The sequence below is a fragment of the Hyperolius riggenbachi genome, chromosome 1 (assembly GCF_040937935.1).
Source record: "Hyperolius riggenbachi isolate aHypRig1 chromosome 1, aHypRig1.pri, whole genome shotgun sequence".
In the NCBI taxonomy this organism is placed as follows: Eukaryota; Metazoa; Chordata; class Amphibia; order Anura; family Hyperoliidae; genus Hyperolius; species Hyperolius riggenbachi.
In genome coordinates, this window is record NC_090646.1 from 612,376,512 (window position 1) to 612,401,281 (window position 24,770).

Sequence of the window (24,770 nt, forward strand, 5' to 3'; positions counted from 1 at the left end):
GCGGGGAGAGGAGGCGATCGGCAGAGATTTACTCCAGTAGAGGCAGAGCTACAGTGTAAAGCTGAGCCTCTACCTTGAAACGCTCCCCGATTTTTCCCCGGGGATTTGGAGGGTATAAAGGCCTCGTCCTGCCGCTCTAATGTGGTGTTTCGGCACTGCTCATATTGCTTAACATAAATAGCAGGTAAAAAGAAGTATTTTAATTGGCTTCAGACTCTCTTTAACCCCCCTGGCGGTATGAAAAATTCCGCCAGGGGGCAGCGCAGCAGTTTTTTTTTTTTTTTAAATCATGTAGCGAGCCCAGGGCTCGCTACATGATAGCCGCTGCTACATGATAGCCATGGCGACGGGGCGGGATGACGTCACCGACATCAGGATGTCATTGGGAGTCCCGATCCACCCCTCGGCGCTGCCTGGCACTGATTGGGTCTGGGGGGGCGCGCGCCGCAACGGATAGCGGCGATCGGGCGCGGGCCGGCGGCGATCAGTGTGCTGGCGCAGCGAGCAAACTGCTAGCTGCGTCCAGCAAAAAAAAATTATGTAAATCGGCCCAGCAGGGCCTGAGCGGCACCCTCCGGCGGCTTACCCCGTGTCACACACGGGGTTACCGCTAAGGAGGTTAAAGAAACTCTGTAACAAAAAAAAGTTCCCCTGGGGGGGCACTCACCTCGGGTGGGGGAAGCCTCCGGATCCTATCCAGGCTTCCCCCGTCCCCCTGTGTCCCACGGCGGTCTCGCTCTGGCCCTCCGAACAGCAGGGATGTAAATATTTACCTTCACGGCTCCAGCGCAGGCGCAGTATCGGCTCTCTGCTCAGAGATAGGCGGAAATAGCCGATTGCTGTTGGTTGCTCTACTGCGCGAGCGCAAGTCTCCTGTGCCTGCATAGTAGAGCTATTTCCGCCTTTTCTGAGAGGAGAGCCGCAACAGCGCCCCCGCTGGAGCCAGAAAAGGTAAATATTGCACATCTCGCCAAATTGTCGGCTGTGCGTTTCGTGGGCTGTAGCGAGACCGGCGTGGGACACAGGAGGATGGGGGAAGCCTCATTAGAATCCAGTGGCTTCCGCCCTACCGAGGCAAGTACCCCCCAGGGGAACTTTTTTTTGTTACAGAGTCTCTTTAAGCGCTAGAGCTTTTAAAAGCTAGAGCTTTTAAAAGCTCTTGCTAATGCAATGCTATGGGGGATTTTTACAAAAAATCACGTCGCTCAAGTGTGCACACTCACATAGGATAACATTAGCTAGAACTTTTATAATCACAAAGCACTTAGAAAAGCTCTTGTAGTGTGAACGAGCCTTAAATGATAGTTCTATCATTTAAATTGATATATTTCTTCTATTTAAATGTTTAATTGAAGGAGAACTAATTCAAAAGAGGATTAAATATTATCTCCTTTGAGAAAACTCAGGAGAAAAAGTTAATTGCATATGGGCCCATGTGTGAACAGGCTGTCTTGGATTTATTCAAAATAAAATTATACCTTGCTGTGGATACTGCATGCATCTGCACCCACACAATCACTAATTCACATACCTCTTGGCAACCTTCACTGTGATCTGATATGACCCAGATGAAAGTGCCATATCTTAAAGAGGAACTTCAGCCTAAACAAACATACTGTCATTAAGTTACATTAGTTATGTTAATTAAAATAGGTGATACAATCTCTTACCCACCCTGTTTTAAAAGAACAGGCAAATGTTTGATTTCATGAGGGCAGCCATCTTTTTGGTTGAAAGGAGGTGACAGGGAGCATGAGACACAGCTCCAACTGTCCTGTGTGCTGATCACCCCTCCCAGTTGCTAGGCAACGTGAACAACAACATAGGAAATCCCATCATGCTTTGCACAGCATCAGGGAAAAAAAAGCCCGGGCAGTTTTCTTTGATGGGTGGGGCTTAGCTAAAAATGCAGCTAAAATGATGCTTTGGTAAGAAAAACAAAGTTCTGATGCTGTGAAACTGTTTAAAGAATACACCAAGCTTTTTCAGTGCTGCTGAGTAGATTTTTAGTCCGGAGGTTCACTTTAACGACTTAACAGCAGACAATTATTAATCGGGTCACGGTTCGCCTTATATGATTCTGACCGGGTATCCTCAGGCATCTCTGGATCGGCCTTACTAGATCCGGCCCATGGTGCCCACAGCTGGGAATGTGCTTCTGTTTTGCTGTTCAGTAACTCAAAACAGATTTCAATGGAGATCAAATCGCTCCTCTCTTCATATGACACAGAGAGGGCACTCTGTGCTGGAAGATTTCTCTTTATTGTTAAAGAGGAACTGTAACCAAGGATTGAACTTCATCCCAATCAGTAGCCAATATCACCTTTCCCACATCGGGTACGTCTGTATGGCTGATATTGTGGTGAAACCCCTCCCACAGTATGATGTCACCACCTAGGTCCTGACATCACACTGTAGGAGCCTTGTTGCATTGTGGGAAATAACAGCTGTTTCCAACTGCCAAAAAATGCAGCATCCCCTTCCACAGATGTCACCTGCCAGCAGTAAAGATGTCTCCATGTGATACATTTCACATCAGGGAGAGGAAAGATTTTACAATGAGCAAACACTGACTAAATCGTTTATAAATAATTATTGTAAAAATTAAGCACATTATGAATGGTTTTTCCATGCCTATTGGCAGTAAAGATGCTGACCTGCAGGCTTACAGAGGATCAAACAGCATGATTGAATTACACGGCGAGTATTAATCATTGTTTGACATGTCTTCTATTTTAAACTTCTCACTTTGCAATGTCTTGATATTTTTCTTCCCCTACTATATTTTACTATAATCCCTCTAAAGAACCCCTTCAGTTGTTCCTGTCTCGGGTCTGTGTGTACAAGGCCTTCCGCCAGCTTGGGCAGCAGCAGTCAGGTTAAGTTACTTGTTCTAGTGGCTATCTGCTGATTCAGCAATAAAAACTTGTATGACTCATTTTGGTGCCGCTTCTCCACTGACCTGGTTTGGATTCATTATGTCGGGGCAGCTGTCACAGGCATCGCCAACTCCATCACCATCTTTATCCTTCTGGTCCACATTGGGCACCCGCTGGCAGTTGTCCAGGATGTTCTTGATACCTTCAAAAACAAGTGTCCGATCAGGACTAGAATGCGGATCTTAACAGGTTTCACACAGATGTAGAAGTATTACTATTAACACAGGAAAAAAAAGCTTTTATCCAAAGTCAGCCTTTTGGTAATAGAGAAATATCTGCATAATTAATTGTCTTTGTGTGAGAACAATCCACCAAAACTGTACTATTTACAGTGGGTACAGAAATGCTCACATGTTGTTTTGCAGCCTGAAAGGAAGACACACACCAATTACCTTATTTTTCGGACCATAGGATGCACTCCCCCCACCCCAAAAAGAGGGGGGGGGAGTGTTAGTGAGTCTTATGGTCCGCATAATCCAGTTCAGACCAGTGCCAGGTGTCCCAAGTCTCCCCTTACAAGTACCTACATACTGCAGTGACCTGCTGCCACTAGACCCAGGGGAGGGCAGTCCAGAAATCACCATATACTGTATATTTCTAGATATATAAGGATTATGCATCCACTGTTGCTCTATGCGCTGGTATTGGGGAGGCATTTCCATAGCCATCCTGAGGGAGCAACATATTTTCTTTTCTATTCCCACTATACTGTATGATGTGCTAATAATCCGTAAACTATAATGCAAACATGCTCCTGACATTGGAACATGCTGATGACACAGCTTACAGCTCCACAAGAGACGCCCCTGCACCATGGACACACCAGGTTCAGTATATTTTTTCCCTGGTTTATGTCCTCTAAACCTAGGTGCGTCTTATGGTCAGGAGAGTCTTATGGTCTGAAAAAATATGGAACATCTTACAGCTGTATCAACTCAATGCAACTAACAATAGCCAAGTGAGATATATAACAGTAAAAGTTCAGAGAAAAGTAATAAAATACCACAATCTTTGAGATAGATAAAGGATCACCCTTTCCTGAAAGAGTACATCCAGTGATTTTTTTTACGTACTGTTTTTGTGTTTAATTGTTGTTTTTATAGTCCTCTATCAGGGGATTGGCAATTTTAGTGGCTGAAAAGCTCATGTCCTGACTGAAATGGTCAATCATATTAAACCTTGCCCCCTGTCACTTGCCAGAAGCCTGCCGAACAGTCCGGAGATCTGAGGCCACCCCCACCTGTGCTGCCGTGCTTGGCAGAAATCTCAGCAGGCGGTTTTTACAACGAGTTGGGGGGAGGGGGAGGGGTGTTGAGATTAATGACTATTTCAGGGTGTGAGTTATTCACACGTTTGATCACAGATGTGATCTCGTGTGGCAAGGTATACTACATTAACAAATGCCTCGGTAATACTGGAAGTACTCTTTAAAAAATACTTGATATCTCAAATGAAGAAACTAATTATCTTATCTGTTACTCCCCCAGAGAGAGAGAGAGAGAGAGAGAGAGAGAGAGAGAGGGAGAGAGAGAGAGAGAGAGAGAGAGAGAGAGAGAGAGAGAGAGAGAGAGAGAGAGGAGGGAGGGGGAGAGAGAGAGAGAGAGAGAGAGAGAGAGAGAGAGAGAGAGAGAGAGAGAGAGAGAGAGAGAGAGACACAGAGAGAGAGACACAGAGAGAGAGAGAGAGAGAGAGAGAGAGGAGAGACAGAGAGAGAGAGAGGGGGAGAGAGAGAGACAGAGAGAGAGAGAGAGAGGCACTGGTCAGAGAGGCTACCAGGTGGTCTAGAGTGACTGTGACGCAGTTACGGGAGTTTATGGCAAACAGTGGTCGTTGTGTACATGTGATAAAAATGATGCAAGTACTCCATAAATGTTGAAAAAACACATCTTGATGATTTTAAGGTAAATTGAAAAAAAATGAGTTATTTACTTTATTTATTTTCTATTGAATACATATTTTTGTATAATAACATGCTTCTGCCATAGGGGATGCCTTACTTACCATCCCCATCCATGTCATCATCACAAGCATCGCCCTGCCCATCATTGTCAGTGTCCCTCTGGTCATTGTTCAGCTTGAACCGGCAGTTGTCACAGGCGTCCCCAAAGAGATCTTGGTCACTGTTCTTTTGATTGATGTTTACAACCAGCACACAATTGTCCTGTCACAGGAACAGAAAACAGTGACTACAACAATACCATGCATGCAGGTCCTCTTCTCCAAATAACACTCCATAGCATACAGAATAGATAGGGGCTTTTTAATCCATGGCACGCGTACCACTGGTGGCAGTTTGCTGTCAGCTAGGTGGTACGTGTCGGGTTTGCCTGCCACTTATTTGTCCGTCTGGCACTTGTCCCGGTCTCGTCCTGCCTCCACAATGTTCGGCACCTCCTTGGTCACTCATCACTGTGCTGCTCTTCAGAATAGTTCAGACCTCAGATCAGCTGTGACCTGGCTACGTGAAGGGACAGCCAGGTGAATGGTGCACAGTGACAGCGCATATATCATATATACAGGAAGTGACATCACTACTCACTTCCTGTATTTGAAGTATATGCAACGTCACTGTGCACTGTTCACCTGGCTGTCTCTTCACTGTGGCCAGGTCACAGCTGATCTGAGGTCTGAACTATTCTGCAGGGCAGCACGGCAAGGAGCAAGTGAGGGGGAGCCAAACTTTGAGGTGAGTCACTGCCCAGCTCTCTGGTGGTGGAAGGAGGCTACCTATATTTTAAGTGGGGAAGGAGGAACTGGAAAGACTACCTGTATTGGCAATCTACCTACAGACTGCCAATAATAAGAAAAAAAGGGCATCTGGGGGTACTTACCTCGGGAGGGGGAAGCTTCTGGATCCTAAAGAAGCGTCCCCCTTCCTCAATAGTAAAGGGCACTTAGAGTGCGGAGTAGCGGCTCTCCGCTCTGGTGGAAACAGCCAGACCCTGATTGTGTCCACTCTACTGCGCAGGTACACTGGTGGTACTTGAACATTTTCTGTTGAAAAGCCCTGTTCTAGATAACTCCTCCTTCCAATGTAAAAAATATACCTTCATCCATTTAACAGTTCACTGTCATAATGACAATAACATTGATGTTCCCATTTCCCACACTGAACTGCCCATAGCTGGGGGTGGGTGGGATTTGGCACAGGAAATGCTTTGCTTAGCTCCAGCAATAGGACAGCAATTTGCATATAGTACACCCGGAGATCCAGACATGCCTTCAGTGCACACAGGTGAATGTCAGGGTTACTGTAGATACTTGCAGGAACCACAAGGTGGCAGTAGTTTGGAAGTATTCTTACCTGCTCATTCAGAATACCATCTCCATCTGCATCTTCATCACAGGCATTCCCAATGCCATCCTTGTCAGTGTCCTCCTGCCCTGAGTTTGGTACGTACTTACAGTTATCCTATATGGAGAAAATACATCATATTATCTGTCATTTATAAAAAGAAGACATGACAGGGTTTACCTATAGAACATTCACCAAAACAAATCCAAGAAAGCATTAACATCTGGATGCTAGGACACAAATATGTTGCCTGTATCTAGGGACTGACACTAACTGTCCCAATATCCCAATACCGTCCCATCTTCCAACCTCATTCCCATCTGTATTCCTGCTTTCAACTCTGCAAATCTTCCTTCCCATCATCTTCTTCTGCTCTTTCGTCTCATGTTACTACTGTCTACATTTCACCAAACATTAAAGTGAACCTGAACCTAGTAAAATTATTTAAAATAAACACATGATGTACCTACAAATGAATACTTGCCTCAACGTCTGAAAAGACAAACTGATGTGCAAGGTAATGTCCATGTTTCCCTATGGCTCAAGTGGGCAATATTACAGTTTAACAGTGTGCTGACCCAGAAGCTGTTATAGGGTAATGGCCATTTTCAAAATGGAGAACAGAATTCAATTGATCGCAGTGGACACGCAGGAAGCAGGAGAGGAGAAAAAGATTGATGAGTAAACAACAAGGGAGGTAAGTATGACGTGTGTATGTTTATTTTGTCTTTTCATTTTTCAGTTCATGTTTGCTTTAACCAAGTACTTGGGCACCTTTTATTATTTCGGTAGGATTGTTTTGCTTTTATAATTTTTCAACCAAAAAAATGTTAAGACCAGAGAATTCAGTAAACATCAAGTTGATCACTTGTGAAAATTTACTATTCAGGTATTTGTGAAGGAAACGAGTGTAATCCAATCTGTGCAATCCATCCAGCAGATCAACTCACATGACTGTTGGGCTGATGTTGTGCAGTAGGCCACATGTGTACAACAGTGTTTGAACAACATACTTGTTTTGAATGTGGCCATGTTGAGCAGTCTGTCGTTTTGCTTGCGGCGCAGTATGCCAGTCAGTTGGTTGTTCAGTTGGGTGGAGCATGGAATATACAAATCACGTAAACGGTTTGTCGTAGGGTCGGTCATGTCATGGCATTGCTCATGCACTTAGACAAAAAAAACAAAGCTCTATGTTATACTAGGGGTCTATTTAAAGACACACTGAAGCGAAAAAAAAATTATGATATTATGATTTGTATGTGTAGTACAGGTAAGAAATAAAACATTAAGATCAGATACATCAGTCTAATTGTTTCCAGTACAGGAAGAGTTGAGAAACTCCAGTTGTTATCTCTATGCAAACAAGCCATTAAGATCTCCGACTAAGTCTTAAGGTGGCCATACACTGGCCCGATTCGCGGCCGTTTCGACAGCAGATTCGATCCTGGGATCGAATCTGCTGCCAATCGTTCGCAGTAAACGCACCCGCCGATCCGATTTCCTCCCGAAATCAGATCGGTCCGTCGATTGCGCCGTGCGGGAAATTACCCTCGATCGCCCGCGGGTAGGGAGCGCGTCGCTAGCGGTGGCCGATCCAATCAGGTATACATTACCTGATGCTGGCTCCCGGGCATCTTCTCCGCGCTGCACCGCTCTGTTCCGGCTCCATCCTGGCGCTTCCTGTGTCACTGCAGTGACCAGGAAGTTCAAATAGAGGGCGCTCTATTTGAACTTCCTGGTCACGGAGTGACACAGGAAGCGCCGGGATGGAGCCGGAACAGAGCCGTGCAGCGCAGAGAAGATGCCCGGGAGCCAGCGTCAGGTAATGTATACGGGGGGGGGGGGGGACAGGCGGCAGGAGTAGCTAAACAGATTGTGATCGGTTTCAGGCTAAAATCGATTCACAATCTGTTTGCAGTAATGGCAGCCATACGATCCCTCTCTGATCAGATTCGATCAGATAGGGATCTGTCAGCTGGTCGATCTAATGGCGAATCGACCAGTGTATGGCTACCTTAAGTCGTGGAGAGGGCTGTTATCTGACTTTTATTATCTCAACTGTAAGTGAACTGTTTACTTTATCTCTGCCAGAGGAGAGGTCATTACTTCACAGATTTCTCTGAAAGACTCATTTTGAATGCTGAGTGTTGTGTAATCTGCACATATTATAGAATGATGCAATGTTAGAAAAAAACACTATATACCTGAAAATAAAAGTATGAGAATATTTTCTTTGCTGCTAATCTTCTAGTAATTATTCATAGTACACAACCAATTCATTATATCATATTTTTTTTTTGCTTCAGTGTCTCTTTAAGCTGAAAGTAAATCTAATCTCAGTCCCTGTAAGGCCTCGTTGTCATTACACGTGCTGCCGTGCGCATTTCAGCAGCACGTATAGTCTGTGACATGCAAAATGGTAGTAGGGCATAGACAGCCCTTCTAACATTCCCATAATATGCGCTGCCCAGCAGTACGATGCGCTATCGCACTGCTGCATGCATTTTTTGAGAATATCAGTGCTGATCCCATTCACTGAAATGTATGGAATCAGCAGCGCAGCACACAGCGGTGCAGATGGCATGCAATTGTACGCATTGCGTTCCAACCGCACGGCCATCTGCGCTAAATGATGTGAATGAGGCCTTAGACGTAGTAATGTGTTGTGATATGTGCCCTGCAAATGGTCTTCGAGAGCTCAGATCGGAGCTCCTCCTCCAGCCAATTCCCTGCCAGTTCCTACTGATGCCTGGGGCAGGTCAGTGTTCCCAACATAGTGGTGATGATTCAGACTGATGTTTCTGCCCGCCTGTTCATCAGTGGCCTGTCTAGTCGTTTGCCTCACATACACACGCCTGGCCTGATTGTCATCCAACAGACCAAAATCAGACACCAATCAGGCAGTTTGGTTGAGCATGTGCAGGCCTTTAATTTTCTGCAGCTCACAATTATAAAGGACCAGCAAATTTCAAAGGTATCAGTTAGAAATGCGATCCCCATATGAGTCCCAAGGAATACCGCAAACACTGACTGTGCAAGCATTTCCCTGTTACTACCTGTGCTACTCTTCATCAGCAATGTATTTTTGGATAGACATCAGCAGTTATCCTGTACAACTGGCAGCTTCCGTTCCTCTGAACAGTTTTCTATTTTGTATGCATTCACACAGACAGATAGGAAATAGAATACCTTCTTGCAGGTTGGATCTGAGCAGGAAAGAGCCTCATCGGGATATCCGTCAATATCAGTGTCTGGTCCGCAAATATAGCCATTACCAGCCCATCCGACTGTACACTGCAAAATAACACAAAGATGGTGTCATCCAATCACAATACTCCTGTATTCACTGTATATACATTACATATGTAACCAGAGCTGGGACAAGGTCCACCAGCACACACCCAAAGCTGAGACACCAAAGTGTGCCCCTCCATCCCTCCCACCCCAGCCGTCACACACTGATTGCTATTAGACTAAGAGGGCCACAGGGCCCACAACCTCCCCAGCACCTTAATATCTAGTTATCTGGCTTGCAGTCACTGCAATGTATCCCCTTTTCTTATTTCTCTCTGCTTCAAACACAACAGGGGAATGATAGCTGAGTGAGTTGTGCGCCCCCTCCTACACTGCACCCTGACGCTGGAGCCTCTCTCGCCTCTGCCTCAGTCCAGCCCTATATGTAACCATATCACATTGTAGTGGGCCCAGGCAGATGCATTTCACGAACATAACCACATTGTCCCCAGAGTTTTAATGACTCTTCTATCATACTCCACTCAGAACAGTCCTAGAAATTCCAAATACTAGAGGGCTGGCCCATGGGTAATGTTAATAAACCTTTCCATACATTGCTAAAGGAGATTTTAGCTGAGCGCCAATACTGAAACACCTCTGCGATCCCACTATGCTTGTCATCACTGCATTACCTGAAGATCGGCCTATATACCCACCACAAGCTGGTGTTCAACCTGAAGGCCTGGAACCCACTGCAAACCGCAAACGCTAAACGCAACCGCTAGCGTTTTGCCTGAGCGGTTTGCAAGCTGATTCATGCGAGTTTTCGGTCGCGTTTTGCAACAGTGTATTTTTTTCCTCAGCGGTTGTGTAGCGTTTTGCGTTTCGCGTTTTTATCCTGATTGGTCCTGTGAATAATTTTTAATTTTGTTACAGTGTGCTGAACCGCAAAACGCTAGAAGAACCGCTCAGTTTAGGTTTTGCTGAGCGTTTCTGCTAGCGTTTCAATACTTTGCATTGAAGCGCTAACGCTCCCAAAATGCTGCATGTCCTGCGTTTGCGTTTCTGAGAAACGCAAACGCTCCTGTGGAAGTTGCCCCATCCATTAACATTAGCCCAGCGTTTTGGCAAACTGCTAGCGTATCGCAGTGCTGCCAAAACGCTGCCAAAAGCGCTCCTGTGGGTTCCAGCCCGAACTCTGGGATCCAGAAATGGATTAAGATGCAATGGTGCTCTTGGCAAGATAGCAGTTTTTGCCCTCCACTGATGGTCACCTGGCTTTTTTTTAGTTAGATTTGGTAGGGGCTAGCATACACTAGTCCCCTAGACTCTCTGCAGGCCCTAGGCAACTGCCTAGATTTGCCTTGTGGATGATCCGTCTCCCCTGGTGTCTACATGCGCTCCACAAGATGGAGTTAGGCTATATAGGCAAAATCCGGTGCCCATATTACCCTCCTGGCGCTGCCCTAGCCGCTACATTGTGTGCCACGGCAGCGCTCAAAATACCAGGTTCACTGTGCGCCCAAAATTCACTGCCCTGACTGAATATTGTAAAGAATAAACAATTTTATTCATTCACACTATGGGCTTGATTCACTAAACCGTGATAATTCATATCACGGCCGCGCTAGCGTTTTTATGCGAAACCGCTAGCGTGGCTGTGATGTGAGTTATCAGGGTTTAGTGAATGAAGCCCTATGTGCTTTGCTGTCAGTCATGAGGCACCACACAGAGTTTGATTCACAAACAAGCGCTGCTTCAGCAGTGCTCGTCAAAAAACAATTAGCAGCCGCTGTGCACGCTACGCTCACTCCTTGTTTCCTTAGCAACGCGACTGATACACGTGCATTATGCAACCACTGTAAACCTGGCCATTTTAATGCATGCAGTAGCACGGTGAGGTCGTGGTTATTGCTCTTGCGTTGCAGTGCTGGGTCCATGGTACGAATTCCAGCCAGGGCAATATCTGCAAGGAATATGTGTTCTCCCCGTGTCAGCGTGGGTTTCCTCCAGGCACTCCGGTTTCCTCCCACATCCCCAAAACATACAGATTAGTTAATCGGCTTCCCCCTAAATTCGCCCTAGATTATGATGCATACACTACACGTACATTACACTACATACATAGACATATGGTAGGGATTAGATGGTGAGCCCCTCTGAGGGACAGTTAAAGAAACTCCGTAACAAAAATTGCATCCTGTTTTTTATCATCCTACAAGTTCCAAAAGCTATTCTAATGTGTTCTGGCTTACTGCAGCACTTTCTACTATGACAGTCTCTGTAATAAATCAATGTATCTTTCCCCTGTCAGACTTGTCGGCCTGTGTCTGGAAGGCTGCCAAGTTCTTCAGTGTTGTGGTTCTGCTATGAACTCACCCTTCCTGGCCCCTCTATGCACACTGCCTGTGTGTTATTTAGATAAGAGAGAAGAGAGAAGCTTCTCTAATCAGCTGGATAAATCGTCCTCTGAGCTGGCTGGGCTTTCACATACTGAGGAATTACAAACAAGGGCAAAGCTGTTTGCAGGAAGAAAAGAGCAGCCTGAAACTTCAGTGCATGAGAACTGCAGGGGGGGAAGAAACACACAAATGATCTCTTGGGATTCAAAAGGAATGCTGTATACAGCCTGCTTATGTATGGATGTATTTTCTATGTGTGGACATACTGTACATCAACCTACTTACTGTTTTGGTGGCCATTTTGTTTGTTTACAAACAAACTTTTAAAAACTGTTTTTAACCACTTTTAATGCGGCGAGGAGCGGCGAAATTGTGACAGAGGGTAATAGGAGATGTCCCCTAACGCACTGGTATGTTTACTTTTGAGCGATTTTAACAATACAGATTCTCTTTAAGTGAATAGACTATATCTACTCTGAACCGCGCTGCGGAAGATGTCGGCTTTCTTGTTCGGAATCAATGTGGGAATACAGTGTGGGTTTTACTCCAGTGCACCACATGATTTATCATCATATTTTAGCAGAAAATTAATCGAAATGCTGCCACTGCTAGCTTTACACAGACCAGGTATGAAACTATGTAGACAATGCTCCGTCATCCCTCCACCCTCACTCCACTGATAAAAAGAGCAGCCTTTTCCAATCAACCTATGTTGTTGCACTCACAATGCAGGTGATGTCTCCGCCTCGCTCCTCGATGCACTGAGCGTTGATGTGGCAGGGGTTCTGTGCTCGGTTATGGCAGCTCTTCTCAGCTTTACAGCCTTTGCTCTGGTCTCCAACATAGCCTGCGTTGCACGCTCCACAGCGGAAAGAGCCCTGTGATTAAACAGAAGTCAAATGTTTTATTACCCATCACCAACAGATTGGGAATACCAGTGCCCTGTGCATCTGGGCAGCCACTGGATAATAGCCTGCCAAAGATCTAGTAGTTCATGGTGACTAGGGACGATCAATGAGATGCAAATTGTTCCGAAATTATGCAAATGTTTATGCAAATGTATGCAGTTTGAAAATGGACCAATCAATTTAAACCTAGGTTTAAATTGATTGGTCCATTTTCAAGCTGCATATATTTGCATCTATTTGCATCAACTCAGAATAATTTGCATGTCTGTGATCATCCCTAATGGTGACTGCTTAAAGAGGAACTGTAACCAAGGTTTGAACTTCATCCCAATCAGTAGCTGATACCCCCTTTCCCATGAGAAATATTTTTCTCTTCTCAAATAGATCATCAGGGGGGTCTGTATGGTTGATATTGTGAAACCCCTCCCACAATGTGATGTCATGACCATGGCCATGACAGTTTGCGGTCTGTGAACCTTGTTGCATTGTGGGAAATAGCGGCTGTTCCCACTGCCAAGCAAGCAATATCTACATCTTTGCATAGGACTCTCAGTAACAAACATTCTGCCCAGATCACCCGGCAGAACTAAAGAGGTCACCACCAGGGATACATTTCAGGATAAAAATCTGGAAGAGGAAAGCTTTTACAATCGGCAAACACTGACTAAATAATCTATAAATGAATATTGTAAAAAAAAATGATTTTATTCATTACATTATTTTTATTCACGCCAGTTCCTTTAAATCATCCACACATGGAGGGATTTGATTAATTTGTACCAGATCCTATTGTTTTGATTAACTAGTAGAGTCTGCCCACCAAAGTCAATTGTTAAATTATGAAAATAGTGATTGGGCATAGTGGAAATATACTGCCCTGCTATGAGGTACATACAGGGGTGTATCTAGGTAAAATAGAGCCTATGGGCAAACACTGAAACTTCCCCCCCCCAGCTCCCCCCCCCCCCCCCCCCGGTCAAAGCCCTCTTAGGCCCGGTTCACATTAGCGGTTGCTATCCGGAATCGCCGTGCCGGAGCCGTGCCGGAGCCGGACCGCATGCGGACCGGACGAAACGGACGCACGGCATAGCAATGAAAGTCTATGCGACCGTTCACATGCGTCCGTTTCGTCCGGACCGGAGCCGGACCGGATCCGGACTCCGGCGTCCGTTCCAACATGCGCTATTTTTTGGTCCGGCTGGTCCGGCTGACGTATCCGGACCGGAGCCGGAATGTTGCATCCGGCCAATGGAAACCAATGAGAACCGGAGAGCGCACAACACACTGGCTATAAAAACCGGATGTTGTACCACACTTCCTATGCTGACTCTATGGTATGGTGGCCATTTTGGATGGGGACCACATGGCACCAGCGTTCACAGAGTGGAGCAGCAGTGACTTCATGCTGGAGCTCTTTGGCAGCAATATGGAGCAGGATCTGTCTGATAGCGAGGGGGTGAGGCCCTACACATCAGAAGACCTCATCCTACAGGTGCAGCAGGTACCAGCCCTGTGGGACAAGGGGGATGCGGACCACAGCAACATCAAAAAATGCAGAGGCCTGTGGAAAAAAATTGCCAAGCTGTATGTGGAGGACTTTGAGAACTTGAGCAAGAGACAGCAAGGCACAGAGGGTATGTTGACTAGAAGTTTTTTGGGGGGGGCTTGTGGTTTAAGCTTGTGATGTATTCAACTTTTGCTATGGATTTGTGTCACCCACGTGTTGCCCACCCACCCGTGGCCCACCCACCTGTTCCCCACCCACCTGTACCCCACCTGTGATGTATCCCACCCACCTGTACCCCACCTGTGATGTATCCCACCTGTGATGTATCCCACCCACCTGTACCCCACCTGTGATGTATCCCACCTGTGATGTATCCCACCCACCTGTACCCCACCTGTGCTGTTTCCCACCCACCTGTGATGTATCCCACCCACCTGTACCCCACCTGTGATGTATCCCACCTGTGATGTATCCCACCCACCAGTACCCCACCTGTGATGTATCCCACCCACCTCTACCCCACCTGTGATGTATCCCCCCCACCTGTGATGTATCCCACCTGTGATGTATCCCACCCACCTGTACCCCACCTGTGCTGTATCCCACCCACCTGTGATGTATCACACCCACCTGTACCCCACCTGTGATGTATCCCACCTGTGGTGTATCCCACCTGTGCTGTATCCCACCCACCTGTGATGTATCACACCCACCTGTACCCCACCTGTGATGTACCCCACCTGTGATGTATCCCACCTGTGATGTATCCCACCCACCTCTACCCCACCTGTGATGTATCCCACCCACCTCTACCCCACCTGTGATGTATCCCACCCACCTGTACCCCACCTGTGATGTATCCCACCTGTGATGTATCCCACCCACCTGTACTGTATCCCACCCACCTGTGATGTATCACACCCACCTGTACCCCACCTGTGATGTATCCCACCTGTGATGTATCCCACCTGTGATGTATCCCACCCACCTCTACCCCACCTGTGATGTATCCCACCCACCTCTACCCCACCTGTGATGTATCCCACCCACCTGTACCCCACCTGTGATGTATCCCACCTGTGATGTATCCCACCCACCTGTACCCCACCTGTGCTGTATCCCACCCACCTGTGATGTATCACACCCACCTGTACCCCACCTGTGATGTATCCCACCTGTGATGTATCCCACCCACCTCTACCCCACCTGTGATGTATCCCACCCACCTCTACCCCACCTGTGATGTATCCCACCCACCTCTACCCCACCTGTGATGTATCCCACCCACCTCTACCCCACCTGTGATGTATCCCACCCACCTCTACCCCACCTGTGATGTATCCCACCTGTGATGTATCCCACCCACCTGCGATGTACCCCACCTGTGCACATAAAACATACACAATGACCAATTATTATACATCAATTTATTGTAAAAAATTAATACATTTAAAATCACTCAAACTTGAAACTCCAAAATAAACACATTTCAACAAAACATATTAAAAACCAAACATTCACCCTCGTCCAGGTGGTGTGGTAAAATAAAGTCTCAGTTGGTCCCTGTTCCGCAGTGACACTACCCTTGGTCTGGTTGCATACCTCCGCAGGGGCATTAGTGGAAGCACATTCGGGGGTTCAGGAGTCTCTCTTTCCTCCTGCCGCACAAAGTTGTGGAGGATGCATGCTGCCTTCACCACGACAACTGCGTTGCCCGGTTTCAGCAGCATGGGCGTGTGGAACACCCTCCACTTTGACACCAGGATCCCAAATGTGCACTCCACCATTCTCCTTGCACGGCTCAAACGAGCATTGAAGTGTAGCTGGCTGGCATCAAGTCCCCTGTCTGGGTACGGACGCATTACATGGTCGGACAGGGCGAAGGCCTCGTCCCCCACAAACACATAGGGGTAGGCCGGTGCCCTTGTCCCAGGCCAGGGTCTGTCACGGGGGAGACGCAGTCTGCCTTCCTCCATCAGCCGGCAAAGGGTCGTACGCTGGAAAATTCCAGAGTCATTGGAACTACCGTACGACCCCACATCCACGTACACAAACTTGTAGTCCGCATCTGCCACTGCCATTAGAACAATGCTGAAGTATTTTTTATAGTTGAAATAATGGCTGCCACTCCCCACGGGTTTCTGAATCCGGATGTGTTTCCCATCCAGTGCGCCAACACAATTAGGAAACTTGCACTCGGTCCAGAAGCCCTGGGCGATCTCCTCCCATTTCGTGGTGTCCGGCACAGGCATGTATCTGGCCCTCAGTCGCGTCCAAAGGATCCTCGAAGTCCTCACGACGATGCCTGCCACCGTGCTCTTCCCAATACGAAATGTGACATGTAGCGATGTATATGTTTGTCCAGTTGCGATGTACCTACAAGAGAAATAATCGAAATCAATTTTTCATGTCGTTACAGGAGAAAGGTACAAGACAAGGTGGCGCAATATACGGGATGCATATGTGAAATGGCTACGGAAGAAAAAACTTGCCGAACGAAGTGGCAGTGGCGGGGGAAGGCGACAAAAAGACTACCAATTTGCCAAGCAATTGTCTTTCATCAATGCAAGCCTGGAACCTAGACTGTAAGTACCACTACTGTGGGCAGGAACTGAGAGCTCACATGACTTCGGCCATGTATTGCTATGGCCTCAATTCCCATGGCTAGCGAACTTTTCTCACAAGCTTTATCAAATGTTGGGTAGAAACGGGTGATAAAGTGATTGCTAGTGTTTGCTAGCTCTGTGAATTGACGCCACATGCTGTTTGGCACACCAATAAATATTTTTTTTATCTACAGGACTGAAGACAATTTGGAGCAAGAGGAACCGACCCAGGAGGCACGGTTCAGCAGTGAGGAGAGCTTGGTGGATGATGACGTCGCCGATGTAACCTATTGCCCCGAGGCGAGGAGTAGGAGGAGGGAGTCCTTAATCACAACTCCGTCCTTTGATGATGACTTGGCAGAAGAGAGCTTGGATGTTGAGGTTGCAGGACCGAGTGTGGAAGAAGCTGAACCTCCACAATCGACCGCTATGGAAGCTCCAGGGGAACAAGAACAAAGTGAGGAGCACCGAGAGACTGCAGCACAACCAGCGCGCAGGGCAACCCCGACACAGGCCAGAGGACGGGAAGATGCTGCCACACCACCAGTGAGGACCACCACACCAGTGAGGCGTCGAGGTACCCTCCCCCCAACAAGGAGAGAGACAGAGTCCGAGATGTCCGGGGCTGTCTCCGGACTTCTCGGGATTCTTCAGAGCCACCAAACTCTCATAACCCGGCAGTTGCAAGATGAGGACAGGGGCCATATCATGGAGCAGTACAAGTCCCACATCACTACACTGCAATGTGAGCTCGACGCTGTACATGGGCACTACAGGGACGAGCTTAAAATGATGCATGAGATGCACAGAGGAGAAATCGACCAACTGCGTGCGCAGCATCATCAGTCGGTGGGCCAGCTGCAGAACATGATGCAGCAAATGCATCAACAAAGCAAGGAACTACTGAAATTGCAGGCACACCCGTGTTTTCACACTGTGATGTCTCTAATACCATATCTAGAAAAGGTGCCTTCACAAAACCTGATGGCGTGCCATTCCAATTTGCTGGAGGTGATTAAACAGCACATGGACACGCCATTATTGCAACCACCAATTTTTAGACCCCCACAACCAACAGCGGTGCCCACCTGGCAATCATCACAGATGTACACCGGCTACAGAGGCAGTCAATATGGGCCACCGCTGTCAGGGTCCAGCTCATCCACGACCAGCACCCAAGAGAGTCCAGATTTCCAGGCAGCAACTCCCACCTTTTCTAGTAGTGGTGCCGATACAATTTGAAAAAAAAAGTAAAATTGTTCCTGGACATGCTCCTCTGAATACCTCCGATCCTCGGAGGAAGGATACCATCACAGGGCTTTTTAACTTTTGGTTTAGCTGGACTTGAACTTTAGGGCCTGGTGTCCCCGAAAGACACTACCTGGGTCACAACCTTGTGCCTGTTGCACTGCACCTGTAGTCCTGCACCTGTGCCTTTGATTCCTCTTGTTCCTTACTTTGTTGATCCTAATCACTTGCACAAGACCCTTGGAGCCATGGGTGAAGGACACCTTCACTGGTCGGTGAGAGGCCTAGCCTTTTCACTGACCTGTGTCCTTCATCCATGGCTCAGAGGGTCCTGTGCCAGTCGTTAGGTTTTAGAAGCACTAATAATTTAGGGCCTGGTGTCCCCGAAAGACACTACCTGGGTCACAACCTTGTGCCTGTTGCACAGCACCTGTAGTCCTGCACCTGTGCCTTTGATTCCTCTTGTTCCTTACTTTGTTGATCCTAACCACTTGCACAAGACCCTTGGAGCCATGGATGAAGGACACCTTGACTGGTCGATGAGAGGCCTAGCCTTTTCACTGACCTGTGTCCTTCATCCATGGCTCAGAGGGTCATGTGCCAGTGGTTAGGTTTTTGAAGCACTTCAACTTTAGGGCCTGGTGTCCCCGAAAGACACTACCTGGGTCACAACCTTGTGCCTGTTGCACTGCACCTGTAGTCATGCACCTCTGCCATCGGTTCCTCTTGCTCCTCACTTTGTTCTTGTTCCTAACCACTTGCACAAGACCCTTGGAGCCATGGATGAAGGACACCTTGACTGGTCGGTGAGAGGCCTAGCCTTTTCACTGCCCTGTGTCCTTCATCCATGGCTCAGAGGGTCATGTGCCAGTGGTTAGGTTTTTGAAGCACTTCAACTTTAGGGCCTGGTGTCCCCGAAAGACACTACCTGGGTCACAACCTTGTGCCTGTTGCACTGCACCTGTAGTCATGCACCTCTGCCATCGGTTCCTCTTGCTCCTCACTTTGTTCTTGTTCCTAACCACTTGCACAAGACCCTTGGAGCCATGGATGAAGGACACCTTGACTGGTCGGTGAGAGGCCTAGCCTTTTCACTGCCCTGTGTCCTTCATCCATGGCTCAGAGGGTCATGTGCCAGTGGTTAGGTTTTTGAAGCACTTCAATTTTAGGGCCTGGTGTCCCCGAAAGACACTACCTGGGTCACAACCTTGTGCCTGTTGCACTGCACCTGTAGTCATGCACCTCTGCCATCGGTTCCTCTTGCTCCTCACTTTGTTCTTGTTCCTAACCACTTGCACAAGACCCTTGGAGCCATGGATGAAGGACACCTTGACTGGTCGGTGAGAGGCCTAGCCTTTTCACTGCCCTGTGTCCTTCATCCATGGCTCAGAGGGTCATGTGCCAGTGGTTAGGTTTTTGAAGCACTTCAACTTTAGGGCCTGGTGTCCCCGAAAGACACTACCTGGGTCACAACCTTGTGCCTGTTGCACTGCACCTGTAGTCATGCACCTCTGCCATCGGTTCCTCTTGCTCCTCACTTTGTTCTTGTTCCTAACCACTTGCACAAGACCCTTGGAGCCATGGATGAAGGACACCTTGACTGGTCGGTGAGAGGCCTAGCCTTTTCACTGCCCTGTGTCCTTCATCCATGGCTCAGAGGGTCATGTGCCAGTGGTTAGGTTTTTGAAGCACTTCAATTTTAGGGCCTGGTGTCCCCGAAAGACACTACCTGGGTCACAACCTTGTGCCTGTTGCACTGCACCTGTAGTCATGCACCTCTGCCATCGGTTCCTCTTGCTCCTCACTTTGTTCTTGTTCCTAACCACTTGCACAAGACCCTTGGAGCCATGGATGAAGGACACCTTGACTGGTCGGTGAGAGGCCTAGCCTTTTCACTGCCCTGTGTCCTTCATCCATGGCTCAGAGGGTCATGTGCCAGTGGTTAGGTTTTTGAAGCACTTCAATTTTAGGGCCTGGTGTCCCCGAAAGACACTACCTGGGTCACAACCTTGTGCCTGTTGCACTGCACCTGTAGTCATGCACCTCTGCCATCGGTTCCTCTTGCTCCTCACTTTGTTCTTGTTCCTAACCACTTGCACAAGACCCTTGGAGCCATGGATGAAGGACACCTTGACTGGTCGGTGAGAGGCCTAGCCTTTTCACTGCCCTGTGTCCTTCATCCATGGCTCAGAGGGTCATGTGCCAGTGGTTAGGTTTTTGAAGCACTTCAATTTTAGGGCCTGGTGTCCCCGAAAGACACTTGGGCAGCTATGCCCTACAACTCTTCCAGCACAAAGTTGGTGGTTGGTGTTCCTTAAAACTGACCGGGCTATACCATAGATATGTTATTTTTTTGTCTTCCATGTTGGAAGAATGTTTCCATGTTGGAAAGTGGTTGTTTTTGCAATAAAAAAATTTGTTTTTACATACCTCAGTGTGATGAGTAGTTGTTCTTGTGGTGTGACTGCTCTCCTGAACGTGGTATCCTTCTTCCTAAGGTCATCCTTCACCATCTCCAAAAGGGTATCAAACCTGTCAGGAGATGTAAAGGAAGAAGCTGTAAAGTATGTTGTGGGACAAGGTGTTGGGTGGAGGATGGGGGAGGTGTGTTTACAGAGGTTTGGGAGTGTTGTGGAGGGTGGGGGTGTAGTGTATAGCTAGGTATACAGGGGTGTGGGGGTCAGGGTGGTGTGTTTAGCTAGGTATACAGGGATGAGGTGTTGTGGGGGTGAGGGTGGGGTGTTTAGGAATGGTGGGGGTTGGTGTATTTAGGCCTATATACTTACAGGGGAATAGACATCCGAGTGTAGCTGTAGAACTTCTGTGGGTGTCGTCTGAGGTCCCGGTAGAGGGCCTGGAACTCTCCCTTCCTCTGCCTCCTGGCTAGTAGAGGGTGCACCCACCATCTCCTGCGAGGAGCACGCCTTCTCCCCACATAGTAGTAGGTAAACAACAGGAAGGAGAGAATTCCCAGGTAATAAGCGTAAAAAATGACTGGATCCATGGTCCCAACTGCTGTCTCTGTATCCAAGGATGGTCTCCACACGTCCAGCTGTCTCCAACAATGACCCCAGAGCTTCTGCTGACCTCCCAGAACCCCAGGTATTTATACAGGTTGTTATCTCTTTAAGAATCCGGATCCGGACCGCAACCGTGTTCATACCGCACGGAAACCGTATGCAAACGGACCGGATCCGGACCGGATCCGGAAAGGAACCGTACGGTTCAGGTCCGATCCGGCTCCGGTGCGGTCCGGACATCCGGTGCGGTTTTTGCAAAACCGCAAGTGTGAACGGGGCCTTACACTCTAAAAACAGCATACCTTCTTGCATATATGTGTTATGGTTGCCTGTGCTTTATGGCTTGGGATATTGCTGAAGTTACTTTTTTGGAGAGATCTCTTCTTATTCCCTCTCTGCCCTCTTTTCTATCACTAAGCCAAGTGTGCCCTGCATGCATAAATTAAGTAACCATGTTCCCCGGATAACAGAATTAATCTAATCTGAGGTTTGAGTGACAGGGAGATACTGGAGCAGCCATGGCAGCACAGCACAAGAGCAGGCATGTCGCCCATGGTGTTGTGGTGAGCCATTCTGCACCCCTTTAGATACGCCTCTGGGTACATACATACTCAGAGAATTATCTTTAGCTATTGCACTTATTCAATTCACTTTTTCTCCTAGATCATTTTTCATCTCCTTCCTGACGTAGAAGCCGTACTGCGATCATATTTTCTGATCATGTTTTAACTCCGATAACTGCATGCTGGTCCCAGGTGTGGGACTCAAAAATAAATGACACCACAACAGCCAGGCAACTGTCATTTTTAAAAGGAAATAACTATTACAAACTTAACAGTCCTCTTATTTGCCTTCAAAACCAAATTCTTCATGTTTTACTGACAAATACATTTAAAATAATGGCTTAAAGAGAACCCGAGGTGTGTTTAAAGAATGTTATCTGCATACAGAGGCTGGATCTGCCTATACAGCCCAGCCTCTGTTGCTATCCCAAACCCCACTAAGGTCCCCCTGCACTCTGCAATCCCTCATAAATCACAGCCATGCTGTGAGGCTGTGTTTACATCTGTAGTGTCAGTCTCAGCTGCTCCCCCGCCTCCTGCATAGCTCCGGTCCCTGCCCCCGTCCCTTCCCTCCAATCAGCAGGGAGGGAAGGGATGCAGGCGGGGACTGGAGTTCTGCAGGAGGCGGGGAGATCAGCAGACTGACACTATAGAGATAAACACAGCCAGCTCTGACAAGCTGTTTGTCAGCAGCATGGCTGTGATTTATGAGGGATTGCAGAGTGCAGGGGGACCTTAGTGGGGTTTGGGATAGCAACAGAGGCTAGGCTGTATAGGCAGATCCAGCCTCTGTATGCAGATAATATTCTTCAAACCCACCTCGGGTTCTCTTTAAAGTAAACCAGAGCTCCCGAAAAGAAAACATTTTATACATACCTGGGGCCTCCTCCAGCCCCATAAGCTCGGATCGCTCCCACGCCGCCGTCCTCCTCTGCTCGCAGCTCCGATACTGGGTCCCGTCACTTTCGTCAGTCGGAGCCAGTCTGACCAGAAGTGCGCTGTTTACGTATCTCTCCAGCAGCCACTGGAGAGATATGTAGAGGGCATACGTCTCCTGCGTAGACTGGCCCTGACTTGCTGAAGTGACAGGACCCGCTACCGGAGCTGCGAGCAGAGGAGGACGGCGGCGTGGGAGCGATGCGAGCTTATGGGGCTGGAGGAGGGCCCAGGTATGTATAAAACTTTTTCTTTTCGGGAGCTCTGGTACACTTTAAAGGTACCTAAAGCTAAAGTAATGTGCCCAGCCTTGTGTAGTCCTCCTGGTCTCTCACTGTCATTCCGCTCTGTTCCATTCAGCTGCTGTACTCCTCCAAAAGCTGGAAGACTGAGCCAGTCACATGTAGTGTTGTCCGGATCATAAACGATTCGGATCTTTGCTCCGAATCTCTTTTGTGAGTCAAATCATCCGAATCATCAAAATGAGTGAATCGGTTTGCAAAGGGGCCAGGGCCAGGAGCGGCACGCCCCCCTCTCAGCGGGCAGCAGGGTCCTGGAAGCAGAGCAGCAGAGATGGATCGCTCTGTTGGAGGGAAGCCAGCCTTGCAGGGACAGGTAGATGAGAGAGAGGGGACATGGGTGCCACTGCCAGATGTGTAGAGCACACATACTGGCTATAATGTGCTGCTCATTATAGGCTGTCGGTTCCGTAGTTGTGCACAGTGAACAAATTGGAAACTTTTGGCTCAGCTCAGTAACTTTGCAGACAGCGTGCTGGGCTAGAAGGGCAGGCACTGTGATTGCTGTGCAATATGATCCTCCTGCACTGCTCTAAACAGCTGCACTTCACTTCTGGGAATGCTTTGGGGAATGCTTTCTTTCACTGTGCGACGTTTGCATTCAAAGTACACAGATGAGCATATAGGTGAAATATATGTAAAGCATATGATTGCAGCATGTGGGTATTGTGTGCAAACAAACATTTCTGCTCTCTGCTCGTCCCTCTTCCCTTCTCTGTCCACTCCCTGCCCGTCTCTGTCTATCTTCTCCTCTTCTCTGTGTGTCCACCATCTCCCCTTCTCTGTCCACTGCAGGGAAAGTCCTGTCTTGCTAGTCATTTCACCCCGAATGCTTCCCTAGTAAAATGATCCGAGATTCGGATCAAAGATCCGGATATTTTCAATGATCCGATTCGAATAATCCGAATCATTGAAAAGATCCGAAACTTCCCATCTCTAGTCACATGGCATACATTTAAAACTAGGGTTGCAAAAAAATGGCACAGGGTGATGCTGAAAATGACATCTTGCTACTAAGATTATTTAACATTTTAGAAACGCCCAAAAACATTAAATAACCTAAGTAACAAGTTGTCATTACCGGCATCTATCATACATAACCTAGTCCCAGGTGACCGCCTCTCTCCTCTACTTCCTGGTTAGTCTGCAGGAGTCCTGCTGCCAGCCAATCACCACGTAGGGACTGAAGCTGCATTGGGATTGGCTGGCTGCAGGACACCGGCGCAAACTAACTAGGAAGTGGAAGAGATGCGATCGCCGTGACCAGGTAATGTATACCTACACCTCTGCCTACTCTCACACTGAACCCTCCCCCTCTACCTATGCCTAACGATAGGAGCCCCCAGGAGCCTAACCCTAACTACTCTACCCTCGCTGTTTAACTGTAACCACTTTACCTCCGCTGCCTAACCCCAAGATCCCCCAGATGCCTAACCCTAACCACTCCACCCCGTCTGCCTAACCCCAAACGCTCAACCCCTGCTGCCTAAGGCCCTGTTCACACTAGGTACATTTTTGTGCGCTTTTCAGAGTGCATTGCACTGTGCGTTCTGCAAGGTATTGCTTTTCCCATGTAATTAATGTGCCTGGTTCACATCTATGCGCTGCACTGAGCTGCATTACAAAAAAGTAGTGTTGCATGCATTTGTGCATTTAGCTGTAAAGCGCACATCAATGCAAGTGAATGGGTGCACTTTTTTAGTGCATAGAAGTGCATACAAGCGCATAAAAATGCATGCAGTTTTTTACCCCTGGATTAAAAAAACCTCACACTTCCATTTGAAAACAAGTCTTTATTGACAACTGTGTTTGG

At 47.8% G+C, this 24,770-nt stretch overlaps 1 protein-coding gene across 3 annotated transcripts in view; it reads right to left on the reverse strand.

Moving 5' to 3' along the window:
- The window catches only part of THBS4 (thrombospondin 4), a 128,408-nt gene that overhangs the window by 29,648 nt on the left and 73,990 nt on the right, over window positions 1-24,770 (reverse strand). For all 3 annotated transcript variants that reach the window (XM_068250110.1, XM_068250121.1, XM_068250100.1), the window contains 5 exons: window positions 12,596-12,748; window positions 9,424-9,528; window positions 6,244-6,351; window positions 4,941-5,100; window positions 2,963-3,081 (listed from right to left, as the gene is read on the reverse strand). In XM_068250110.1, coding sequence (XP_068106211.1) covers window positions 2,963-3,081; window positions 4,941-5,100; window positions 6,244-6,351; window positions 9,424-9,528; window positions 12,596-12,748 — 645 coding nt within the window. The remainder of the gene's footprint in view (window positions 1-2,962; window positions 3,082-4,940; window positions 5,101-6,243; window positions 6,352-9,423; window positions 9,529-12,595; window positions 12,749-24,770) is intronic.